Source organism: Balaenoptera borealis, assembly GCF_965194805.1.
Source record: "Balaenoptera borealis genome assembly, chromosome: 2".
Taxonomy (NCBI): domain Eukaryota; kingdom Metazoa; phylum Chordata; class Mammalia; order Artiodactyla; family Balaenopteridae; genus Balaenoptera; species Balaenoptera borealis.
In genome coordinates, this window is record NC_138867.1 from 10192742 (window position 1) to 10218044 (window position 25303).

The 25303-nt window shown below is 41.2% G+C and overlaps 1 protein-coding gene across 1 annotated transcript in view; it reads right to left on the reverse strand.

Moving 5' to 3' along the window:
• CTNND2 (catenin delta 2) overlaps positions 1 to 25303 on the reverse strand; it is a 942908-nt gene that overhangs the window by 257060 nt on the left and 660545 nt on the right. Inside the window, 1 exon segment of the mRNA XM_082382599.1 lies at positions 3577 to 3709. Coding sequence (XP_082238725.1) covers positions 3577 to 3709 — 133 coding nt within the window.

A 25303-nucleotide genomic window follows, 5' to 3' on the forward strand; every position in this document is an offset into this window, starting at 1 on the left:
TGAACCACAGCTCTAAGGAGCAGCTGTCGGGAGAGGTGATACAGGCAACCTTGGGGGCACCCACAGCAAAATTCAAAAATGATCACACATACACCCAGACATATACATACACACATGAAATAGTAACTTAAGTATCTTAACTGTGTTCCTGGCCAAAAAAGAATATGAATAAATGAGCACGTCACCACTTAGCAGTTTGCATCCATTAAGTCATTTAGTCCCTACAGAGACTCTACAGGGGAGGTACCAGCATCTCTGTTTTAAAGATAAGAGTCGACAATCAGTTTGTTCAGGGAGACACAGCTGGTGAGTAGGGAAGCGGTGTGGGAAGATGTATCTCTCGGACACTGATGTGTGCGCTGGTCACCCCTTCCCTCACACCACCTTTTGTCTCCCACAGGGCACGGGGACGCTTCTGATGCGGCCATACACAAGTCCACAGTCAGTCAGCTGTTGGGCGCCATTGCTAAGGAGAGGCTTCAAGGCCAGTCATGGGTCATGCGGACAGAGGCAGCGACTTTGAACTTGCCCAGTCATGGCATCTGACTGTGCTGTTTCATGCTTGGCCTCTGACAGCTCTTTCTCTTCTGCCCACAGCTGAGCAAGCTGATAACAAAGCTCTCATGCCTCTTCCTTTGGCACCAGTAGGAGGTTCAAGCCATGCAAGTCCCTGTCCGCACGTACAAACCCCACCCTGGTACAGCCCATAACCACCGCCAAATCCCTGAGCCGTTCTTCTTTCCTGTGCTCTCCAGCCAAGTTCAGCCCCGTGTGGGAGCCGCCCTGCTCACCCTCATAAGCCTCATTATGTGAGTCACACACCTTTTCACACCCTCGTGAGGTGTGTGCAGTGTCCTCAGTCTTGACATCGGAACCAAATGTGGGGGCGGAGTCCTGCTGTTGAGGGGTAGGCACGCCACTTCTGAATCAACTTTATGCCAGTCATGGGATGAAACACTTTCATGGTCTTTCGAGAAACCCTCAAAGGCATAATCTTCCAAAAATGATGGTATGTTACCCCTTAATCAGAAATCTATCCTTCATTTTGAATGGCTATTTTGTTTTTTACTAAAGGCAGAGAATGATTATAATAATTACTATTTGGGACAGGAGCCACATAACTTTATTCTTATATCATTTTAAGAGTATTTTTAAATACTCTTAAACTGTGAACTGATGAGGATGAGTATAATTTTTGTGACTTTCTGTCTGAATTAAAAAAAAAAAATCCAACAAGGACTCAGAGGCAAAGAATATACAAATCAATTTTCACTGCAAAGTAAAGGAGCTGTTACAGTGGAGGATTACTGGACTGAATGTCAATATTATGACATAGTATGAGTGTGTTTCATGTTTGGTAATTGCAATCATTGTTGCTTTTGTTGTGGTCATCCATGTACAATGCTTGGTGTCAGTCTATTTATCTCTTGTAAGAATAAAATACAGTGTGTGTGTGTGTGTGAAAAAAAAATAGTAAATGAGACAATTAATGTAAAAAAAAATTGTTTTTCCTATAAAGTTGTATGAGTTCTTTATATATTTGGATATTAACCTCTTATTGGATATATGAATTGCAAATACATTCATTTGTTCAGTTAAAAAAAAAAAAAAAAGAGTATTTTTTGACACTTTTAGGTTATCTTAGATGAACAATAATTTCTTTTATCTCAGCCTTGGCACTACTGATACTTGGGTCTGGATAATTCCTCATTATGGAGGCTGCTCTGTGTATTATAGAATGTTCTGCAGCATCCTTCGTAACCGAGCAGGACCCTATGGGGCCTTCCCAGGACAGACCCTCTGTGTTGTCCACCTGTCTCTTGTCTGTAGAAAAACTTTAGCCAAAGAATAAACTTAATCAGAGAAGTGAGAAAATGCAGAAAGAAAGGGAAACAGTCAAGCAAGACAAAGTAATAATAGTTTAGCCATTAAACAAAGTCGAAGACCTTTAGTTCCTCCCCAAGGGCTATAGATAATATTCTGAGCCATATTCTTTGAGCTGATTTGTAGATACTGAAACACCCACCTGGCGGAAGAAGTTAACTACATGATGCCCAGACTGAAGCCGTGATATAAGCTGCTCCATCTTGCACAATTCCAAGAACTGGCCTCAAGGAAATGGGAACGAGCCGACCCTGGAACTGAAGACTAACTGTACTTAAAATAATCAAGATGACCCTGATCAGACCATGGCATGACCAATTTCGAGATGACCGTCAGAGCTGACGGTGCTGTTCTGCAGGTAGCCACGTCCGCCACCTGTACACCCCCGAAACCCCCCTTTAAAAGCTCTTGCCCCCTGATCAGCAGTGGGTAGTTGCTTCTTGGACACAGGTCCACCTTCTCCCCAGGTTGCCGGCCTCCTGAATAAAGCAAGCTTTCCTTTCCTACCAACACTTGTCTCTCAAGTATCAGCTTTTGAGCGGTGAGAAACTGAACCTGAGTTGGGTTAAAACCCTGACCGCTACCCACTAGATGCTGAAGCCTCCACCACAACCTTCTTCAGTTCTAATGACCAAAGATACCTCCCGATGTTGTCAAGTGTCCCTCGGGAGGCAAAATCACACCTTTGAGAACCACTGCCCTATATTCATTCCATAAAGAAATATGACTGTTCTAGTAAGAACGAGCATGGGTCAAGCCCTCCGTAGTCACGGGGGAAGAGAGACAGGAAAGAAAAAAGATGAAAAGCTGCTAGGCTATATACATCTCAATGCAAGCCAGCAAAATCTATAATAAATTGCAATTATATCTTCAAATCTCTTCTTTCCACTCTTAAACTAATTTAGACTCATCCTCAAAATTGCTTACATGTTATGGAGATGACTCTTTGTAGCTTATAAAATCTCTTCTAAAAATTTGATTACTCAGCTGCTCACATGCAAACGCTTTGTCCCTCGTCTAAAAAATCAGAGTTAGCTGTGCTGACCACTGTGATTTTCCAGAAATATCACACACCACAATTTACGCACTTTAAAGTATTCCAGAAACTTAGAGCATGTTAACAATTGTTTACATGCTGGACATAGATAGTAGTCTCTTTAACAGAACACATGTATGTGTATGATATCCACTGGCATCTTCGTAAATGGCTCAGAATGCTAGGTTATAACACAAAGCTGGTTTATTGCCTAAAGTTCCCACCTACCAATGAGTTTTCCAGAAAGGACAGAGGATACCATATATTGATGTGGGAATCTTGCTGTAATTTGACGAGACAACAAAGATGCTTTGTATTTCTTTAGGATTTAGGAGCAGAGATGACCCCAGAGATGGAATTGGGAAGAAAAAGGCAAATCACACCAAAAGTATAGCGTTTCATAATCTTATCTCTGTGATACTAGCATATATCCTTGGTCCTCTATTCCTTCAGTATTCAAATATAAAAAAGAAGAATGCATACATAGGCATGCCAAATACTTAGATGAAAAGTGCAATGCTTCAGTCATAAATGTGGATCTAAGTTTTGATAACCTAACTTTAAGTTTCACGTTCCTTTCTCTTTCAACATTACTCTGAACACCTAAGAGGTGATGAATCTGACACCAGTCATTTGCGATTCCAAGTAGTGCTTACCTCGGCTTTAATTTTATTGTCTCCAAAGCAGAGGTGTTGTAAATAGGCTGCAGCATTAGACTGGACCGAAGGAAACTGATGTTGCAACATCTGAATCACTTCAGGCAGTTCCGGGTCTCTCCATCCAAATTCTCTGAACAAAAGGAAGGCAGGAGAACATGAGAGGGAAATCCTGCGGTACTGTTAACCTATGGTTAACTCTCTTATGTAACGCCTATGAGAGTTTACACAGGAATATTTCACAACTGATTGTTTTGGTTCCTTACCCATGCACCAACTTAAAAAAGGATTTGAAAAGATTTCCTTGAGTAAATGGTTTGTAAGTATATACATGTGCACATATACATATATAATCTTAAATGTATCAACTGAAATTACATGTTTATGAAGATTGAAAAAAATGACTTAAAATGGCACATGATTTTATTAATATAGACATGTTTCATTTAGGCTTCAGTAGATAATTTATAAGATCACATTTATTTTCTAATATGTTATTTCAACAGTCTTGTTCAGGTACAGCATTTAGGTAAATTATCAGACAAGAGAAAATATAACTGGATGGGTCCAATCTAAAATGTCACAATAGCAGTTAATGCCATCTTTGTTATATTTATAATTATTATTGTTATTATCATAATGTAACAATTTTCTAGGGATAAAAGTATTGTAACAAGAAGCCTTTATAGGGCTTCCCTGGTGGCACAGTGGTTAACAATCTGCCTGCCAATGCAGGGGACACGGGTTTGAGCCCTGGTCTGGGAAGATCCCACATGCCGCGGAGCAACTAAGCCCGTGAGCCACAACTACTGAGCCCACGTGTTACAACTACTGAGGCTGTGAGCCACAACTACTGAGTCCACATGCTACAACTACTGAGCCTGTGAGCCACAACTACTGAGCCTGTGTGCTACAACTACTGAGCCTGTGAGCCACAACTACTGAGCCTGCGCTCTAGAGCCCAGGAGCCACAACTACTGAAGCCCGCAGGTCTAGAGCTCATGCTCCGCAACAAGAGAAGCCACTGCAATGAGAAGCCCATGCGCTGCAACGAAGAGTAGCCCCTGCTCGCCACAACTAGAGAAGGTCCACGCACAGCAACGAAGACCCAACACAGCCAAAAATAAAATAAATTAAAAACAAATAAATACATCTGTAAAAAAAGAAACAAAGAAGTCTTTATAAAAGGAAATTATTTATTTAAAGAGTTAGGTTTATTCAAACAATGTTAATAAATCTTATGCATGGTGCATTCTTTTCCTGTATCCTCCTGTTTACATCTGAGCTACTCCAAGAAGCTGGTTGTTTATTTAACTTTAAGAAACATGCTCCAGGATACTTAAATCCATTCTAAAACACAAGGTTAACTGTACCATTATGCAAATGAACATTCTTTCGTGAAATCGATCAGCTCAGCCAGTTAGAGCATGGAGCTAACAGGGCCGGATGTATGGGTTGCATTCTTGTATCAGGGAGCCAATTTTTAACAGAGACATAAAAAAGCAACCTCTGAGACCACAGATAAAAACCTGACCCCACGAGCCACGAAAGGGTACTATTTCTCCGAAGGCCAGGCTGGAAGAGAGACAGCTTTGCAGCAATCACTCGACTCCTGGAAAAACAACTCAAAAGCATACATCCTATTGATGCCAGGTCAGTGTTGTCATCTCAGAAGAGGAGGCGTGAAAAATGGGACAGAGACGGAGCAGACAAAGGTTAAAAGTTTCCTCATAGATTCTAACCTGTTCTCTTTATCTTTTCTTTATCACGACTGGTAGAGGTTGTCAAGCAAACCACGAAGCATGTTGGTGCTTCCTTACAGCTACTGAAGACAATATGGAATAGAATTCCTTTCGAATTGGCTCAGTTTTTATGGGAAAGATAAAGCATTCGATTTGATGTGCAGTAAGTACCTAATAAATTTACCTAAAATCTTAGGCAGACACCCGTTTTCAAAAGGGCATATGGTACAGGAGCACCTTTGCCACAAAACATACTTAAGGGATTGCTGATAATGGACAAACTATCGGATTTTTTTTTTGGCTAGGTGATCACAGTAGAAAAAAATTATGGATGAAAACACAGGAAGCCTGTTTTTCTTTTTAATTTCATTTCCTTCCATTGCATGATTCTAAACCACCTCAATGTGCAACATCCAGAAAGCACAGTCTTTTTTCTTATAATAACAGCCTCTTAAAATTATATCCTTTGTTCAAGTTAAATAAAAATCTACAGAACACCTGTAACTTAAAATTAGAAGTGTCATGTAAAGACACTGGAGGGCTAAGATGAATTCAGGTAAGCCCGTGCTATTGGAAAGTGATTAGTAAAGAATTCATTTCAGCCTATTTTATTAACCAGATGGGAATTGCTCTATTAGGCTTATACGGCATAGATCAAGAACGTCTTTGAACAAGAGCTCTGGAGGAACAGTCTTAGGGGCTCTGCACACATGCAAACACATGGCCTTGCTTGTGTCGATGCATGCATGCACAGATGCACACATGAGAGTGCATGCGCGCACGCACACGTGCACACACACACACACACACACACACACACAGAGCCCAAAATCAATAGAAGGAGGAAAATTCCAAAGAGTCATCCAAGCCTCTTTTTCTAGAAAAGCTTTGTGTTACCTAGATGAGATTCTGCTTGGATTTTGTGCTGCCCATGTGCTTCTAGGGAAGAGCTAGAGGAAATAAAATGTCTGTCTTATTTGGGCCAGAATTCAGTACAAGGCATGGATTCTTCACATGAGGTCTTTTTTTTTTTTTTTTTTTCAATTGAAGTATAGTTGATTTACAGTGTTGGTAGTTTCACATGTACAGCAAAGTGATTCAGATATATATGTGTATATGTGTGTGTGTGTATATTCTTTTTCACGTTCTTTTCCCATATAGTTATTACAAAACATTGGGTATGGTTCCCTGTGCCATACCGTAGGTCCTTGTTGGTTATCCTTCACACGAGGTCTTAATCCTTAAGAACAAAGAGTGATCACAAGACAAAAAAAAGCTCTGGAAAAGACCAAACCAGCAGAAGAACAGCACGAGGGAAGATATGGGGCCATAAGAGGGGTTGACAGATTTGGGAAAGGTGTGCATTCAGCCGGGCTGGCTGTGGGACAGGAGGCCACGGGGGTGGGGGCTGCCTGGGAATTGCGGGGCGGGTGGTGGAGATGAAGCTGGAAAGCAAGGTTAGCATGAGATCACGAAGAGCCTTTCACTCAAATACAAAAAAGTCTGGGCCTGGTCTGTGGTCAGTACTGTGACAAAGAAATCTGAGGACATTTAGATATGCTTAGGCTTATAGAACAGACAAAAAAATAATCTTAAGTAATACTGCGAGTACAAACCAAAAGTCGGTTGCCAAGGTTCCCTGTTCACATGCTTTCACGCTTCCTTAACTAGCCTTATGTAGTTTCCTTTCATTTCACGCAGGAGGAAATTTACACTTAGAGATGTTCAGGAACTGAAGTGGCGGGGCGGAAATAAAACTCTAGCTTTCTGCTCTCACATAGATAAATGTAACCGTCTAACAATGATGCCTGCTGTAATCACTGTCTTGAAGTAATGTCTAAAACAGATATACCGTCTAAAACAGTGATTTTTTTTAGAAAATGTCTAAAAAATAAACACATTTAAAACCGTGTCCCTAGGGGACATCTGACGATGCCGGAAGACAGTTTCTGTTGTCACCACTGGAAGATACTACCGGCATCCAGGAAGCACAGGCCAGGGATGCTGTTCAACATCCTACAACGCAGATACGGTCCCCTGCGACAAAGAACCGTCCGTCCCAAAGTATCATTAGAGCCAGGACTGAGATACCCCGGTCTAAACGTGGACTGCATTCGATCATTTTTGTTGAGTAAGCATGTTATGAATCTTTTACTCCATGATTACTGTAGTAGAGCTGGCACAGGATTTGGCATCAGGATAATTAGGAAAGAGTTCAGAACTTGAGCATCTGGCTTTCTCCCTTCTAGACTATAAATACAGGAGAGTCCCTTAGTGCTTGCTGGTCTTGGTTTCCATGGATCAAATATAGAGAATAATACCATCTATTTCATGGGACTTCTTTTTAAAAGACACCATAAAATAATCTATATGAAAGTGAAAGTGCTTGGCAAACTATTAGAAGCTAGATATATACTACTAATTGTTACTCTAAGACTGTTATAAGGGTTATATATATATATATATATATATATATATATATATATATATCTGTATATTTTTAAAATTTTTATCATACCCATTTAATTAAAAAAAAATAACCTTTTACTGTTGTGTATTCATTTGGACATTAGACTTATTTGAAGGAATATAAGTGTAAGAAGAAACACTACTGTAGCCTGTAGTAAAAACTGTGCATTAAAATGTGCCATTTTGAAATGATTTTTCCCCCATCTCCCTTCAGAGGCAGAGTCCTAGGAAGGGCAAAGTTTTTTGGATACAGTCAGAGTTGGTTCAGATCCTGTTCCTCTGTGAGCGTTCCTCCTGTCTGTGTCTTGTTTGCTGCTGAATCTCCACTGGCTGGCATGCGAGGTCTGCTCTGAGTAAACGTCCATGGAGTCCATCTGTTATACTGAGATAATAATTTCTACCTTAGAGTATTGTTGGGATGATTAGAAGTAATATATAGGAAACCCCTTAGAGCAACGTCTGGCACACAGTGTGGGCCCTCAAGAAATGTCAGGTATTGTATATAACTAGATGAAGAAGAGAAGAATGAAAAGTAAGAACCATCTACAATTTTCTACAGAAGCCCAGCTCATAACTCTCATTTGTTACTGGGCTTCACTTGAGAAATGTTCATGGAACTGGAGAATATGCAAATGTAACCTTTTCTCCATTAAAACTTGTCACACAGACCGACAATATTGTGACTAAACCGTCACTCTTATAAGGACTCTCTGAGTTGTTAAAATTACAAGGCGCTTAGCACAGAGCTAAATAGCAAACAGTTTGAAATTTGCTACTGTGTTAGGCTGCCGCTGAAACAGAGCTGATGTACTGTCACAACATTTTTATCAAGTTGACTTCCGTGTCGAAAAGAGCCCCAGGACAATCAGAGTCTTCAGAAATTCCAACTGTGATTTTTCAGCAAAGCTTTATGTCGGAGGGACAGAGTTCACTGACTGCAAGGTCAATAAGCTACATTGGTAGCTGTAGGGACTGTAGGGACATTATTTAAGGGTATGAAAATCTCAACCGTTTATAATCTTTTGAACTCCAGCTAAAAGTTTTAAAGACCATATTGCTTTAACTTTTCCATCCAGAGCCAATGAGATGGGGTGTCTTGTTTTTTGATTTGGTCTTGTTGAAATGACGGGGTTAACGGGATGCAGAGACAGTGGTCACAAGAATAAGTTAGGTGGAAAGATTTCTTTTTTTTTCTTAAAATGGAGATGTTTTCATGCTTGTTGACAGATAAGAACTTATCCAATGATAAACACATGGAAGCACGAATGTCTTAATTCTCATCGCTGAATAGTCTGTGGCCAAAACAAAAAGCTGCCCTTTATATGGTTAATCACGTTTAAAAGACACATCTTTGCTTTGTTTTTAGAGGATCACTCTGTCGGTGGTTGCAAGGATGTATGCATCTGTCAAAACTCATAAACTACAGGCCTAAAATGGTATGCCTATTGTCTAATAATTATACCTTGATAACGCTGGGTCTACAGAGGGGATCCCTCTGGCTGTGGGGTTGAGAACAGACTGTAGGGGTCAGGATGGATGCCAAAGAGATGCCCAGTGAATCCCTCCCGGAAGCCCCCTCTCCTTCTCCCATCTGCTGGTCCACATTAACTGGCGACCCCTGTTGCCTTATACCTCAGGCCCAGCCTGGAGCCAGTGGGGTGGACGGGTTAGGCTAGGACCCCCTCTTGGGGACTGACGTCTATTATTTCAGAATAAGCAGGAGCAGTTTCAACTAGCAGGTTTTCAACTGGGCTGAACTGCAGAGAGACAAACAGCAAAATAATGGGGAAATCGGTTATTTCTGAACTATTACGGATACTGGGCACCTTAAGTAAATCTTAGCCCAGCAATAGGCTTTTAGGGGTTGAGAGGTGAAAATAATGTAAAAATGTTCAGGCAAAATTTATGCCATTATTTACCATTTTTAATCACATGTATTTTAAGTACCAGTGAATTTCTGCTTCTATTGAAGACTTCTAAAAGTGCATTAGATTACAAAGAATATTATCAGTTTTATTGTAATACTTATTCAGTAACAATTGAGTTTTAAATACTATTTATTCATTCATTAATGCAACTAGACTTTTTCAGTAGAAATATGTCCCACAATAAAAAATTAACTTCATACCTATAAGCATTTAGTTGCCCTGGAAATTCTAAAAGGGTGTGCGCTTAGTGATAACAGCCCAAGGGAAAAGAACGACAAATTAGTACCCATAAACTTCTCCTTGTAAGCCATAATGACTTTATGGAAAATGTTTATATTCTACGACTACGTACCCATTTTAAAATTAACAATCCATTATGCTTAGGAAAATCACCTGGTCCTGTGAACCTTCAGTGGCAACAAGAGGGAAGGGATTTGATGCCCAAGATCCTGGTTAGGAGTATATCATTCATGTATTTTTAAGCAAGTTTTTACCTTGTCAGTATCAGGAGATGATGAGGATTCTACCTCAGGATTAGATTAAGAATTTGAGAAAAGGCCACAAAGGCCTGGATCATCCTCAAAAGGTTTTACTATACTATATATATACGTGTGTGTGTATTAAAGAGGACTTAATGTTAAATAATATCAAATAATGGACTAGAAATGTACTGTGTATAAATCATAGAATGCAGCACAATTATGAATCAGGTAACTGTATCATCTGACAATTCTCTGTGAAACAATTAAAACGGTGCTTTTAATGATTCTGTTGATGAAAACTTCTGAACTTCTGACAGAAGTCACATTGTATTGGGAGATATATTCTAAATGCAGGGACACCATCTCTTAAGATTCCATGGGAGGCTCCACGTTTCTGGACCTGAGAACGTGTCCCATGGCACTTGTCATGGTGTCTTTACAATGTAAGCTGTGAGCGCATACTTCAGGGCCGATTGCTAACCAGAGTCCGATCTGGGCGATAGCAGTTACTTTACCATATGCATTGTTGATTTTAGTCCTGCAAATATTTGAAGCATGTTTCACACATACATCTTTGTCACCTTATTTTAGTTCTCCAAAGGATGACGACTTAATTTATTTCAGATAACACTGAACAGAGATACCTCCTTTAAATAAAATCTTAGTAAAATCTTAATTTCTAACAAAATTTGGTCTTAGAAGAGGTACCAAGTGAGAAAGTTAATTGAAGATATTCTTTAAAATGAGGTAACCAATTGTCTGAAAATAGCACCCATGCATTGTCTCCTTCCAGAAGTATTTGATAGGGCTTTTAATGAATTAGGACTAGTCCTAGGTCCTGGGTATACGAATATTGAGTCCTGACTACAAACCACTTATAGTTTAGTGGAGAAGACAGACTATAAATAGGTAATGATCATACACTGAGTAAGAGACATTATTCAGAAAATGCAAGAGCTGCATTTAAAGCCCTTGTAGGTGACCTCTCTCCTTCAGGATGGTGCTGGATTCAAATCAGTCTAAACAATAACAGAAATAGGAACTGAAAGCAGCTCTTTTGCCCCTTTCCTGTTTGCCCATTTCTGTTCCCCTCTAACCTTAAAAAAACCTAATTATAGGAATGAGATCACTAAACAACTGAAACTAACTCCTGACTTATGCTCTCCTGAAAGTACACAGTGTCTTGTCTAACCTGTTGATTCCTCTCCTAGATAAAAAGTAAGACTAGCTTTCTACCCCCAGTAGCCCCCCTAAGCAATCCTGCAGGTAGATCACGTGGGCAAGATAACATCTGAAGAAACAGTCAGCCAGTCTGCACACAATGGAAAATGACGCAGAACCCAACCTCCTGCCCCTCCATTTTGCCTTTAAAAACTACCATGGCTGAGCAGAATCACCGGAGTTGGTCTCTGGACACGAGTCCACCTTCTCCCCAGATTGCCGGCTTTTCTGATTAAAGAACCTTTCCTTTCTACTGACACTTGCCTCTCGAGTTATTGGCTTATGAGCGGTGAGTGGCCAAACCTGAGTTCAGTTACGTTACTACTAACATTTATAAATAACTATACCATCATGAGTAGCCATAATGATGGCTTATAATTTCCAAAACTTTCACATATGTATTTTTGTTTGATTTTCTTTACATTTTGGAGTGGGAAGGGACCTTAGCTAGCATTTCCTGTGCTTATAGTGGAGACAGGGAAATTCAGGTCAGACAGTTCAGTGACTTGACCAAGGGCACAGATGAGCCTGTGAATGGAACCTGGTGCCCAACTGTCAAGACTCAAAGCTTAATCAAAGTGGCATTTGCCCAAGCTAACTCATCCATCAGTCTGTGCTGCATTGCACTCAGCCTCTAGTTCCAAACATTCCAGCCTCTGGATTGTAGCAGTCAGTAATGTGGGAGCATTATTATCTAGTAGAAAAAGCATGTTACCTAAGAAGGAAGAGAGCGCTAATTCTTATGGTTTTGTGGATAATTTCCTGATGGACACGGGGTCATGTGGTGTAAAGGGGGTGGTATTCAGGAAGAGTAAACTTCAAAAACCAAGTTGCTACCATGTTGATGCCATCCAGCCAAGACCATCAGGACCACACATGCCCACGGCTTATTGCTTCCATGAAAGAACCTACATCACGGGACTGTGGGGCATTTCAATAAGATGGTGTTAGAATATACTTCCAGGATTTGGGCTTCGTGCTTTGGGCAGATTCAAGGGAGCAGGACTTTGTTCTGGATTGGTTGCTGCCAAGATGAGGGGGAAATTCTGTGACTGAGTATCTTAAAGATTCTTATTGAGAAGAAGGAAGAACTGAGCAAGGCTCAAACCACGACTGGTGAAGAAACAGCAGTCATTCAAATGATCCAGGAAAGGTGGTTGTTTTCATCAGTTCTGTGGTTCAGACAATGTTCATGTTTTGTCTGTGTTCAGACATGATTATAAGGGGGCCTTGATTTTGTCTGGAACCATCATTGTGGTTCATCAGAGTGGCCTCATGAGATGTTTATATTCTGTGAAATTGTTTATGCTCAAGAGGAAAACAGGCCTCACTGTGGATGCCTGACCAGCTCTTCTCTTTCTTGGCCACGAGGCCTGGGTTGCCCAGTGAGGAGAACCAGGGGGTCACAGAAAGGGACGGGAAGGTGCTAAAGACAAACGTCCTTTTCTGACCCTGGCTGCCTCTGCAGAGGTGTCACTCTGGGGCTTAAATGGTGTTGTTAAGCTCTGTCAACATGATACCAAAACTACAAGTGACAAGAAAAGGAAAGAAAAGAGAGGAAACCAGTGGCTCTGCCTCCATGAAGCCACACTCCAACTCTTTTTGTATCGCTGACTGGTTATTCTGCAATCTTATAGACAGCAAGTCTGACACTTGGGTATAAAATCCTGATGAATGACTACACATATGTATCATGTCTCTTAGCATTTTTTGTTGTTGTTACCTGAAGAAATGCATTAGGAATGGAAGGAAAGATTTTGGGAGTCGTTGTTTAACTGCTAAAATAGGGAAAAAAAAAACAACCCAAACTATGGACATTCAATTAGGTCTGTTGTTACTAGTGTCCATATCAAAAACACGCCTATCTGGGTCTATTCACTTTGCTCTTAAAGGGATTCTAAAGAAGCTGTGAATACTCTGGGTAAACTCTTAATGTTAGAAAAAAGAAAAAAAAAAAAAAAAAGAATACAGTGTTCAAGTGGCCATTCACAATTATTTCTCATGACTAGACATTAGGGGCAAAGGAATTCCAACCATAGATATTTCCTTTCATCATATTTCACAGTACTTTGGCTACAAAACTATTAATTTACCTCCATTTCTGGTATCTGGATGTTTCCAAATATAAAATGCAGAGGATATAATCACCTTTTATTTTGAATAAAATAACAAACACTGGCTATTTATTAGTAGGTCTTACAGATGATGGGTGAAAGGGGTAGGGACCGGCCAGCTATATACCATTATACTGAAAGATTCCATACATGCGCAACTGAATACATTAAAGCTTCTTTTTAAAGTGCCATAGTAAAAAAAAAAAAAAAGAAAAAAGAAGTAAGAAGAAAGTATTTCTTTCAAGATGATAGTGTTCAATAACCTTTAATTTCTACACATTGATGAAGTCTTAGACTAGGCTTTTATTACCTCTGTGTCCACCTAACTCTCAGTGGAATGGCTGTGATTAATTTGAAAATTAATTGAAAACTGCAATGAGTTTAAAGACACTGTTATCGCTGCCACAGACTCTTACAATTTAAACCGAGGTAGATGGGTGAACAGGGCTGATGGAATAGTTTTGATTACAGAAAAAAAAGAGCAAATGACAGATAAATATAGTTTCCTTTATGCAGATAATAAAAGCATACAATGTTTCTTTTACATTTTCCCACTAATTAACAATTACGGTTTCTTCATCAAGCATTTCTTTATTCACTAGAAAAACATTGTTTTAAGTTCAGCAACGAACTGAAACCACAAGGAAACAAATAATTTGGCTCTTGAAGAAAACTAATTTAATATTTAATTGTATAAACTCAATTTTTGAATCAAATACTTTTTCTTCGTGAGAAGTGACTGAACACAATAAATGGGCAGAGCTTGACTTTGTATCATTTCAGAGGCTCCCAAACCTCATAGATCACAGGGCCCTTTGTGTCTGTTAGTTTTTCACATGGTGCCCCTGGGCCCAAAGAGATGCCTGACCATTTCATTTGCTAAGGAGTCAGGTCGGGGTGTGGAGGCGAAGATAAATCAGGAGTTTGGGATCAACATACACACACGACTATATGTAAAATAGGTAACCAACAAGGACCTGCTGTAGAGCACAGGGAACTCTGCTCAATACTCTGTAATAACCATATAAGGGAAAAGAATCTGAAAAAGAATAGATATATATATTTATGTAGAACTGAATCACTTTGCTGTGTACCTGAAACTAACCCAACATTGTAAATTAACTATACTTCAATTAAAAAAAAAAAGGAGTCAAGTCGAAACAACTTAAGAATTGTCTCTGTCCTGACGAGCTAGTGCCTTCTGGGCTGCACACTTCTCAAACATTGCCATCTTGGGTTCCTCTCGTATCAATGTTCACAAGGCATTTGTTTTTTTTTTTTTAATTAATTTATTCTTTTATTATTATTTATTTTTATTGGAGTATAATTGCTTTACAATGCTGTGTTAGTTTCTGCTGTACAGTGAAGTGAGTCAGCTATATCTATACATATACCCCCTCCCTCTTGGACCTCCCTCCCCCCCCTCATTCCACCCAGCATTTGCTTTTTATGACAGAAATCTCTGGAAATCCAGGTCTGCAAAGTTATGACATCATCCAATGTGGTACAACTGAATTTATTTTATTGAACTATCATTGATTTACAATGTTATCTTAATTTCTGCCATACAGCAAAGTGATTCAGTTTTTTTCTTCTTTATATCCTTTCTACCAGTAGGTGTTACCTTTTCTTTTTAAAATATTTATTTATTTATGCCTGTGACAGGTCTTAGTTGCATCATGCGGGCTCTCTAGCTGCGGTGCGCGGGCTTGGTTGCCCCACGGCCTGTGGGATCTTAGCTCCCCGACCAGGGATTGAACCCACGTCCCCTGCATTGGAAGGCAGATTCTTTACCGCTGGACCACCAGGGAAATCTGGGTACAACTGAATTTTGAAACTGAACTAACTCAAGCTCATGCTTCACTTGGCGTCTGACAGATGCTGTGTTTCCCTCAAAAACTTAAAAGATCCTGAGGAGCCCCTGTGATTTTGCTGTGTCGCCCTGGGGCTCCTTGCAACACAGCTTGGGAACAGCAGTAAATGAATGGTCCTTCCAATAGCTATGACCTAAACCTAAATAAGGAATTTTAGCATAACAAAGAATTATTGGGGAAAGGGAACTTTCTACTGTAAGTTTAAATATAGAATTTCAATTAAGTGACGCAGAATATAAGTTTAATGAACAAAAACACCTGTCATCTGGGAAAATATTCTTACTTATTTGTAACAACTTCTCCTTTTGTAAATGTTTTCAAATGTATTATTTATGACTTTTAAAGGCCTGAATCAGCATTCCTTAATGATTCTTCAAGTATTTAAAAGATGCTTACAACAGAATTTGGGGAGGTACCAACATTTAAAATTGTCTTCTCTCTCTTTCTTTTTCTTCTCTTTAGCAAGAAAGAGTATAGTAAATGGACTCATGAAATGTTCACGACAAAAATTCCACTTTAGTGCCAGCGGCATTACTGTAAACACTTCTTTTATTGTATCCAACACGTTCTTTACCGTCTTCAACTGCCTTTAAAGTTTTCATTCGTGCGCTTGATTTTGAGGGACCTCCTGCATACGCACTTCCTGCCCTTGCTCCAGGGTCTCTGTTGGGCTCTATGGACTTAGATTGCCAGATAAGAAATCACAGGAGGGATGAGAGAGCCACGGAAAGCAAATGGGGTCAGCGATGTGAAAACTCTGCTGTCAGGTGAATGTAACAGGCACTCTTTCTAGATTTGACGGCACTGGAATGATCACAGATTGTACAGAGAAAATATTTTATCCGCTACCTCTAGAGACCGTTATAGATTTAATAATCAGAGAGAAAATCTCCTTACACAACATGACTTGACATTAAGCACTGACATGACTGTCCTTCGCACAAACAGAAGTCAGCGCAGTTAAGAGCTCACGTTTACTGAGCCCCTCCTGCGTGCTCGGAGCTGCTCTGGACACCTTACCTACTTCATACCCACTGCAGTCCCATCAGGGCGGTGCCATTAATATCCTGATTTTATAGATGTAGCAACTGTGGCACAGAGGGCTTTAACAACTTGCCTGAAGTCCCAGAGACAGTCGAGTGACGGGGCCAGAATTAAAATTCAGAGAGATTCGGTTCAGAGCCCACAGTCTTAACCAGGATGCTACACTGTCTAACCAAACAGTTTTCATTACTATTTCTACAAACCACTGGAAGTTAGAATGCATACCTATCCCTTAGAAATTTCATTAGGAGAAGACAGAATTCATCTAAATCAGGACTAACACCATGTCTATTATGTATTTTCCAATGGCAATTGATTTCTCTCTTTAAATCACAAATTGTATCATTTTAAAATTATCAATAACACACACAAAGACATGTTATATCACTGACTTTTACAAAGAGGCAACATGATTTTTAAGCAAACATGTCTGTTATGCTTCCTCTATTTACAATTTCAGGCAATACTGTAAGTATCCCAGGTGCCAGAGTCAAGTGATGGAACAGAGAATGAGAGGTCTTACCGGAGAAAAAGCAATAACATTTTTCAGATATAATACATTTTCCTAATTTCTATTCTTCTACTAACCTTAGTGTTCTCCCCTTTTTGTCTTCCATAAGGGATTTTCTATGCCAATCAAAATCTGCTGGTTGGGATTAAATCCAGATATGTTCTTTAAAAAAGGTCTGATATAAACTAGTTCTCGTTCTTTACCCTCAGTATATTCATTTATTTATATTTATTTACCTGATGTAATATATTACCTTATCCCCAAACTATTTAGTATTTTCTATTAAAATCCACTAAGAGGACCAGCTAAAAGCTTTTCATTGCGTGGATATTCAGAATATAGACTGTCTAAATCTAATAAGCTAAAATCTTGACTAGATCTTTTAAATTTACATGAATCACCCCAGTTTTAATCTATCTGACTTAGCAGAGTGATAGGCCTTTGTAGTTGCTAAATAAATATTAGTAGTCAGGGCTTCCCTGGTGGCGCAGTGGTTGAGAATCTGCCTGCCAATGCAGGGGACATGGGTTTGAGCCCTGGTCTGGGAAGATCCCACATGCCGCGGAGCAACTGGGCCCGTGAGCCACAACTACTGAGCCTGCGCGTCTGGAGCCTGTGCTCCGCAACAAGAGAGGCCGCGATAGTGAGAGGCCCGCACACCGCGATGAAGAGTGGCCCCCACTCGCCGCAACTGGAGAAAGCCCTCACAGAAACAAAGACCCAACACAGCCAAAAATAAAATAAAATTAATTAATTAAAAAAATATATATCAGTAGTCAATTGAGTTTTCTTCCCAAGGACTCTGTAAGGTAGGGTCTATGATTATCTTTACTTTATAGATAAGGAGACTGAGGTCAGAGAGTTTAAGTGATTTGCCCAAAGTTGGTAGAAGGAAGCCCCAAGAGTCACCTTGGGTTTCCATAAGTCCATACCACATGCTCACTGCATGAAGCTGAACCCATCCCATTCATGGCTGTGGTTCTCAGGGATGGTTAAGGAAGCTGGACTTTGGGCACAAAGGAGCAATTTATTCACAGGTGGTGCAAAGAATACTGTTCCTATTTTGCAAGATAAAATTAAACACACTCAAGTTTTTTGGTGCTCTGTAGGGAGTGCCTGACTTCCATCTGAATAAGTAACAGAGGTGCAGGCTGTGCTCAGAGGCAAGATCTCAAAGAAGGCTTTCTTCCACTAGGTCACAGGAGATGCACATTTCCTCAAGTTATGAGAGCACTGAGATTCATTCTACCGGGGATGTAAAAATGAAAAAGCAGAAGATTTGGTCTAGATTTTTCTGTTTTTAAAATCCAAATAGGAGGTGTAAGATCTATGAAATATTTCTCGGAGTTAACAGAAGCAAGTATCACCCTCCTTCGCAGATTTGAAAATACTTATGGTTGACTAAAATGTTATGTTCCGTTTGATAGTCCAGACATCAGCTGTAAAAGGCACTACTTTAGGTGAAAAACACTGACAAGTCAGCTGAGTATCTTCATTGCTCAGAGTAGTGCCAAGTGGTTTGGGTGGTTGTTTTAGGTTAAGATCTGTATTCTGGATGACGCCAGAACTCAAAGTTTAGGGATCCGTTGTAAACACCTTCTCTTCTTCCCCTATTATGTACGTGTCATCGACGAGTGCTTGTAACTGTGCCTTGGCCTATTTACGTTGAGTCTCTGAAGTACTTGAGACTGTAAGTTACTGCCTATTGTGTGATTTAGAGGCTGGAATCAGTAATGTAGGGGAGGGGATGGAACAAAACTAAACCTTATTTACGGAAAACATGGGCCTTTCCAGCTGCAGCCGAGACTCCCAGGTCTGGGCTCCTTCCTGCTACGGTCTGGCATCCAGCTCTCTCAGAACACCCTTCCCAGACAGCATCCCAGACTTTGCATCTGCTGGTTTTACACACAACCCAACCAGAACTTCAGGCAGGCAAGTGTATGACAAAGCAGCATCTTTGGATCCTAGCTCTTTTTCTGTTCATGTAGCAGCTGGGGAGATAGCAACTATTTTTGGGAAAAGACTCTTAGAACTAAAATCATCATAATATTATAACATAGAGAAGAAGTCAACCTTGTCTCATTTTCTCTGAAGTGTAAACTCCGTAAGTTGCCATGAGCATGACGGTTACCCAGTTGAGAAGGATGCTGATGAAGGGCTAGGCAGGCACCATTATCCCATAAGAACACGAATATTTACAAGGGACTCTTTCTTCTTTAACAGTTGGGAAGGAAATATTACCGCAAATAAAAGAGTGGTTATTAAGTTCCTCCGTCTCTCTCAACTCACAGTATCCAATCAGACACAAGAACTGTAAATTCAATTTCCACAGCAGTCCCATTGCTGGAGCCGTGGCCCACGGCCTCATTACCCCTTGCTTCGAAAACTGTGACGTTTCTTAATGGGCTCCCTCACTCCAGGCTGGAACCCCCAGTTTATCCTGCACACTACCACTGCTGTGTTCTAGAAGCTTTAGAAGCCACAATGCTTCTAAAGGCAAACCCGAACGTCTCACGGACCTTCTAGAAACCCTCCACTTGCATTCCATCACTCACAGGACTTTGTTCCAGAAAAATCCCCATACACCGGCCCCTGCTTCCTCCCACTGCTGTACTGTTTGTAGTTCCTTACTCAGGCCTGGCAGCGCCACTTCTTCCACTGCTGACTGGGCTCATTTCCCATTTGCCTGGCAAATGCTATTCTGCACCAGCATTAGCACCTGTAAAAGCCCTTTTCTGATGACAAAGAAGTTGATAATATCTATAGAGATATTGGTATGTTAGCCTAGATACTTGTGGGTCACACCACTATGGAGAAAATGGTTTCTAGTTCCTAACACTATGGAAATTTCTCTGGCTTCTCTTGTGGCAAGCCAACAGAGTTTGTAGCACTTGTCACCCTGAAATTTTACACTTATCTGTGTAACTGGTTAATGATGGTTTTCTTCACTAGCGAAGTAAACTCCAGCGAGCAGGGGTCATGGGTTTTTTGAACTCATTACAACGCTCCTAGTGTACATAAGCACACTGGCTTATGTTTAGTAGGTACTCAGTGAACAAATGACATTATTCCAAGGTAAAAACATCTCAAGGACAAACAGTAACAACGAAAGAAAGCATATAAATGCAAATATCATTTAAGTGCTAACTTAATAGTTACCTGCTCCCTTGCTTGCCATACTTCCCTGACCCCATTCCTGCATTCTTCACTATTTACCGAGTGTCAAGGAGACACAGCGAATAATGTAAGATCAGGGGGCCGCCAGGAGCTTCCGTCTGGGAGGCTGAGGACTGAGGGGAGGGGGGAAGACACACGACTAAGGCAGGCCTGCTCATCCTCCGCACTATGGACTTTTGGGGTTGGAAAATTCTGGGTTAGGGAAGCGAGGGGCTTCTTTGTATTGTAAGATGGTTTTGCAACATCCCTGGCTTCGACCAACTAGATGCCAGTACAGGTATCCCCTTACACCACTTTGCTTTTAGGAAAGACCTACATTAGTATCTGTGTTTGCTAACCGAAAGAAATCCGGAAAGGGTTTCCCCTTTTACAAAAAAAAAAAAGGCAAAAAGTGAAAATTGCTTCTTCGCTTCACACCATTTCGGCTTATGAAAGGTTTCCTAGGAACACTTTACGTCATGATAGTGGGGGAGATGTGCAGTACCTCCCTCCGGCTGTGACAACCCCAAATGTCCCCAGGTATTGCCCAATGTCTTGGGGAGTGGGGCTGCAGAATCGCCCCCTGTTGAGAACCACTGGTGTAAGGAAGATTTCTGATGCCACTGGAGAAAGGCCACAGGAAACTCATCGGCTCTGGTCCTATGACGTGGGTCTCCGCCAACTCCTTTCCTGCTGATAAAGTTGCCAAAAGACGGAGCAGGCTTCCTGTATGGGATTTCAGGGAGTTCTGGTCTAGATTGTGGGTCTGAAGGAAAGAGTAGGGGGAAGGTGTACAGTAAATACCTCTTTTACCTTCGGTTCAGGCACCTGAGTGAATGAATAGGCGTCCGCCCTGCATGAGGGGCAGAGGACCACATGGCAGGTGGCAGGTGGAGAGGGGACGTTCCAGGACTTCGGCAGCCACCCCGGCGGCAGACTGATGGCCGCCCGGCCTTCTACAGCACGGCCTGCCTTCTCAGAGCTCGATACAACCATGGGCTGAAGGGATGACTATTTTATGCTGTCTCCCCACAGGCCGCTCTGGAGTCTGTGCATATATTTGCAAGAAAAGGTACCTGGGTGCCCCGGTACTAAATAACTCTCCTCATGCCTTTTAACCATATCCTTGTTCTCCTGTTACCCTGCCAGATCCTCCTCCATCAAGGACTAGAGCTGGGGTAGCATTTTCAGTCGTTACACTCCCGGGGTGAATAAAGCTCTGCAACTGATCTGGTGTCTCAGTCAAACTGAGATCTCACTGAAAGTCAGATCCTTTCAGCCCCGCTTCCATGAGCACCGTGATGGCAGGAAGCCAGCCTGGTACCTCAGGCTTAATGGATTTCCTGTAACAAACCCCAGACATCAGAGCAGCACAAAACCCTTCCCACCAGGGATCCCATCATATGTTGCCTTGTAACAAGGACCACAGGCAAGGCAGGCAACAGACATATGGGCCAGAGGGGCTGGAAAGCTGGTAAAGCTGAAAGCATTTGGAGGGGCTGTCTCCGGACGCTGCTCTCCTTAACTTTATCCCCCTGGAAACATAGCGGCTTCCATCTGGTTACCTCAAACCCTTTCAAACATTAACTTGTCAACACTGTAAAATAAGCGTATGCTCAGGCACCAACTTGGCAGGCGAATGATTCAAGGGCACACAGAAAAATCTTAAAGAAGCTGAAAAAGATTTCCACGTTTTAATTCTTCCTCCAAGTCAAGAGCATCTGGTCATCACTTCATCCTTATTAAAAGGAAATCACCCAATCTTGGTAAGTTTCACTTTTTGACTACTGTTCATTTTTGTACAAAAAAAGATTTTTAAAATTTTAATTGAAGAGGTTACACAAAACACTAAGTAATTTTTTCATCTTTGGAATAAAAGAAGGTCATTGTATCTGAGATAAAGGAAATAAAAGAAAGGAAACAATCTTCACCATGATCAAGAGAAAAAGCAGTCATGCTTCTGAAGTTTGGGAAATTCAAAAACAAAAAAAAAACTCCCAAGAATTTTAGGTCATTTAAAACAGTATTCCTATTTTTAGATTTCATAAGGTTTTAACCAAGGTGCACTGAAACAGAAAAGGTCTGTACATTCTCCATAATCTTTTATTTACTCTTTACTTCTGATTTCCCTCTGCATACAAAAGACCAGCCAATTAGAAGATTCTCGTGTCCTTCTCCTGTTTTTCATTTATCTCCACTACCTTAACCGCTGTTTCTTCATAGATACTGTGAAGGTTAGTTTTATACATCAACTTGGCTAGGCTACAGACTCAGTTATTTAATTAAACACTAATTTAGGTGTTGCCTTGAAGGTATTTTACAGCTGAGATTAACATTTACAAGCAGCTGACTTTAAGGAGATTACCCTTGTTGGGACACATGGCAGGCCGCCCCAAATATGCCAAAGTGGCACATTGATTATTTTGAATTAAAATGACTTAAGAAACAGCCAGTGCAAGAAGGACACTCTGACCCTCCCTTCTGTCTCACTGAAAGTAGGAAACAAATCTCCCATGTAAAATGTACCCTCCCTGTACTGGAGGTGGAGAGACATTCCTACCACCAGAGATAGGGAATTCGGAGCCAAGAAGCCTGTAAAAGCAAACCTGGTTAGTTCTTCACAATTTACTAACACAAGCCCAAGTTTCTTTGTCTTGTCAGTTCTTCACAAATTCATTGTTTCTTTGTCTGAGAAGTAGAAAGCTGCCTGCTTTGGCCATGTCTTGGGTTCCATATCCATGAGACCTCTGTATGTACAACTTAAATTTGATTTTTTCTTTTTTGTTATTCTGTCTTGCGGCAATTTAATTATTAGACCAGTCAAAAGAACTGAGAAGGGTGGGGGTAACTTCCCCCTCCCCGACAGCTGGCATAGTCAGCAGGATACTGGCTGGACCCTATTTTCCCGTGAGTCTGCTGCAGCTTAGAAATCCTGGGACATCTGACAAAGGCCTGCAGAAGGTAAGACTTCTTACCAGATCTCTGCCTGCAGGGCCTAGTGTAAGGGAAAGTGGTAAGAATCATTTTTCCCTCTTTCTGAACTTATATTAGCAAGAGAAAATATTTGGGGAACTAGTTTCTTAGACATAACCACTCTGGCATTGAACATCTCCTCCCAGAGACGGTCACTGTTTTTCTTTGTCTTTTATGTCATTTGTCATAAGAAGGAAGAACCACAGGGCTGAACAGCAAGAAAAGTCCCCATAAATCTGCTGTCCCAGCCAGCCTTACAGGCTGGCGAGTTAATGGTTCTCACTAGACAGGTGTCCATTTAGACCAACTTTGCGGTGGGTTCCCTACGTAAAAAACCACATGAGGTTTTTCCCTGTCATCTTGTTCTATGTCCTGAGAGCTTGGCTTTATGACCATCCGGAGGGTGCACTTAGCAGGGTGCACTTTGGTGGCCAAAGAGACTAAGGTTCTGAGACATGAAGTCACAAGCAGCACTTCGTCTAGCTGTGACAGCTCTCAGGGGAGTTTGTCATAAGGGGTTCCAAGCCATAAGGGGCCTTTGTTGTCTCAACCTCCCGTTGCTTTGTTAATGCTGGAAAAATCCCATTCCAGTAGCTCTGCCAGGTGTCACAGATTAGCGGGTTTATATCTGTAGGCATCTCATGTTCCTTGAGAAACTGGAAATACCATTTTCACTATACCATTCTTATCACCTGTAACACTGAAGGGCTTTTACTTTCTTAGACTAACTCTGAGAGTAAACTTTCTGGATCTTTTGAGGACTGCCTACTCTTGTGGGACGCCTCGTGGATCTTCAGTTAAGCCATAAAAAGGCTTATTGGTTTGAGTCACTATTTGATATTACTATAAGATCCTACTCAACAATGGCCAGAAGATGGATCCTAGGAATGGGCTATATATATATACATATATATTTTTTAAAATAAATTTACTTTTCATTTTATTTATTTTGGGCTGCATCGGGTCTTTGTTGCTGCATGCAGGCTTTCTCTAGTTGTGGCGAGCGGGGGCTACTCTTCGTTGCTGTGCGCAGGCTTCTCATTGCGGTGGCTTCTCTTGTTGTGGAGCACGGGCTCTAGGCACGCGGGCTTCAGTAGTTGTGGCACGCGGGCTCAGTAGTTGTGGCTCGCGGGCTCTAGAGCGAGGCTCAGTAGTTGTGGCGCACGGGCTTAGTTGCTCCGTGGCATGTGGGATCTTCCCGGACCAGGGCTCGAACCCGTGTCCCCTGCACTGGCAGGCAGATTCTTAACCACTGTGCTACCAGGGAAGTCCCAGAATAGGTTATATTTAAAAAGAAAAAATATAGAGAGCTTTCACCTAAAACCAAATTAAAAAGTGGGTTAAAAATATATATATAGGGGTTTCCTTGGTGGCGCAGTGGTTGAGAATCTGCCTGCCAATGCAGGGGACACGGGTTCGAGCCCTGGTCTGGGAGGATCCCACATGCCGCGGAGCAACTAAGCCCGTGTGCCACAACTACTGAGCCTGCGCGTCTGGAGCCTGTGCTCCGCAACAAGAGATGCCCGCACACCGCGATGAAGAGTGGCCTCCGCTTGCCACAACTAGAGAAAGCCCTCGCACAGAAACGAAGACCCAACACAGTCAGAGATAAATAATAAATTAATAAATTTAAAAAAAATTTGTTAAAAAAAAATATATATATATTATACATATATATAGTATATAAGGGCTAGCCTTAGGGATGCCCTAACAAGATGAAAGAAGAGAAATTAGGTTTTTTTTTAAATTTTTTTTTTTTTTGATGTGGACCATTTTTAAAGTCTTTATTGAATTTGTTATAATATTGCCTCTGTTTTATGTTTTGGTTTTTTGGCCCTGAGGCGTGTGGGATCTTAGCTCCCTGACCAGGGATCAAACCCGTACCCCCTGCATTTGGAAGGCGAACTCTTAACCATTGGACTGCCAGAGAAGTCCCAGAAATCAGGTTTAAAACCAAACAAAACAAAACAAAACCAAAAAAACCAATGTAAATTCCCCTTCTTGAAATCCACCCTGATATCCTCAGCACTTCCCCCAGGCCCTCCTACAAACAATCAGAAAATGGATCAGCTGGAAGCCAGTATTCAAAGGCTAATAGAAGCAACTGTCTTTGTCTTGCAAATCTCCACAAAACCAGAAATGCAAGTCAAGGCCCACCGATCTTCACCAATCCTCAAACCCTGCCTGTTCCTCTCAAAATGCCAGTAGATATT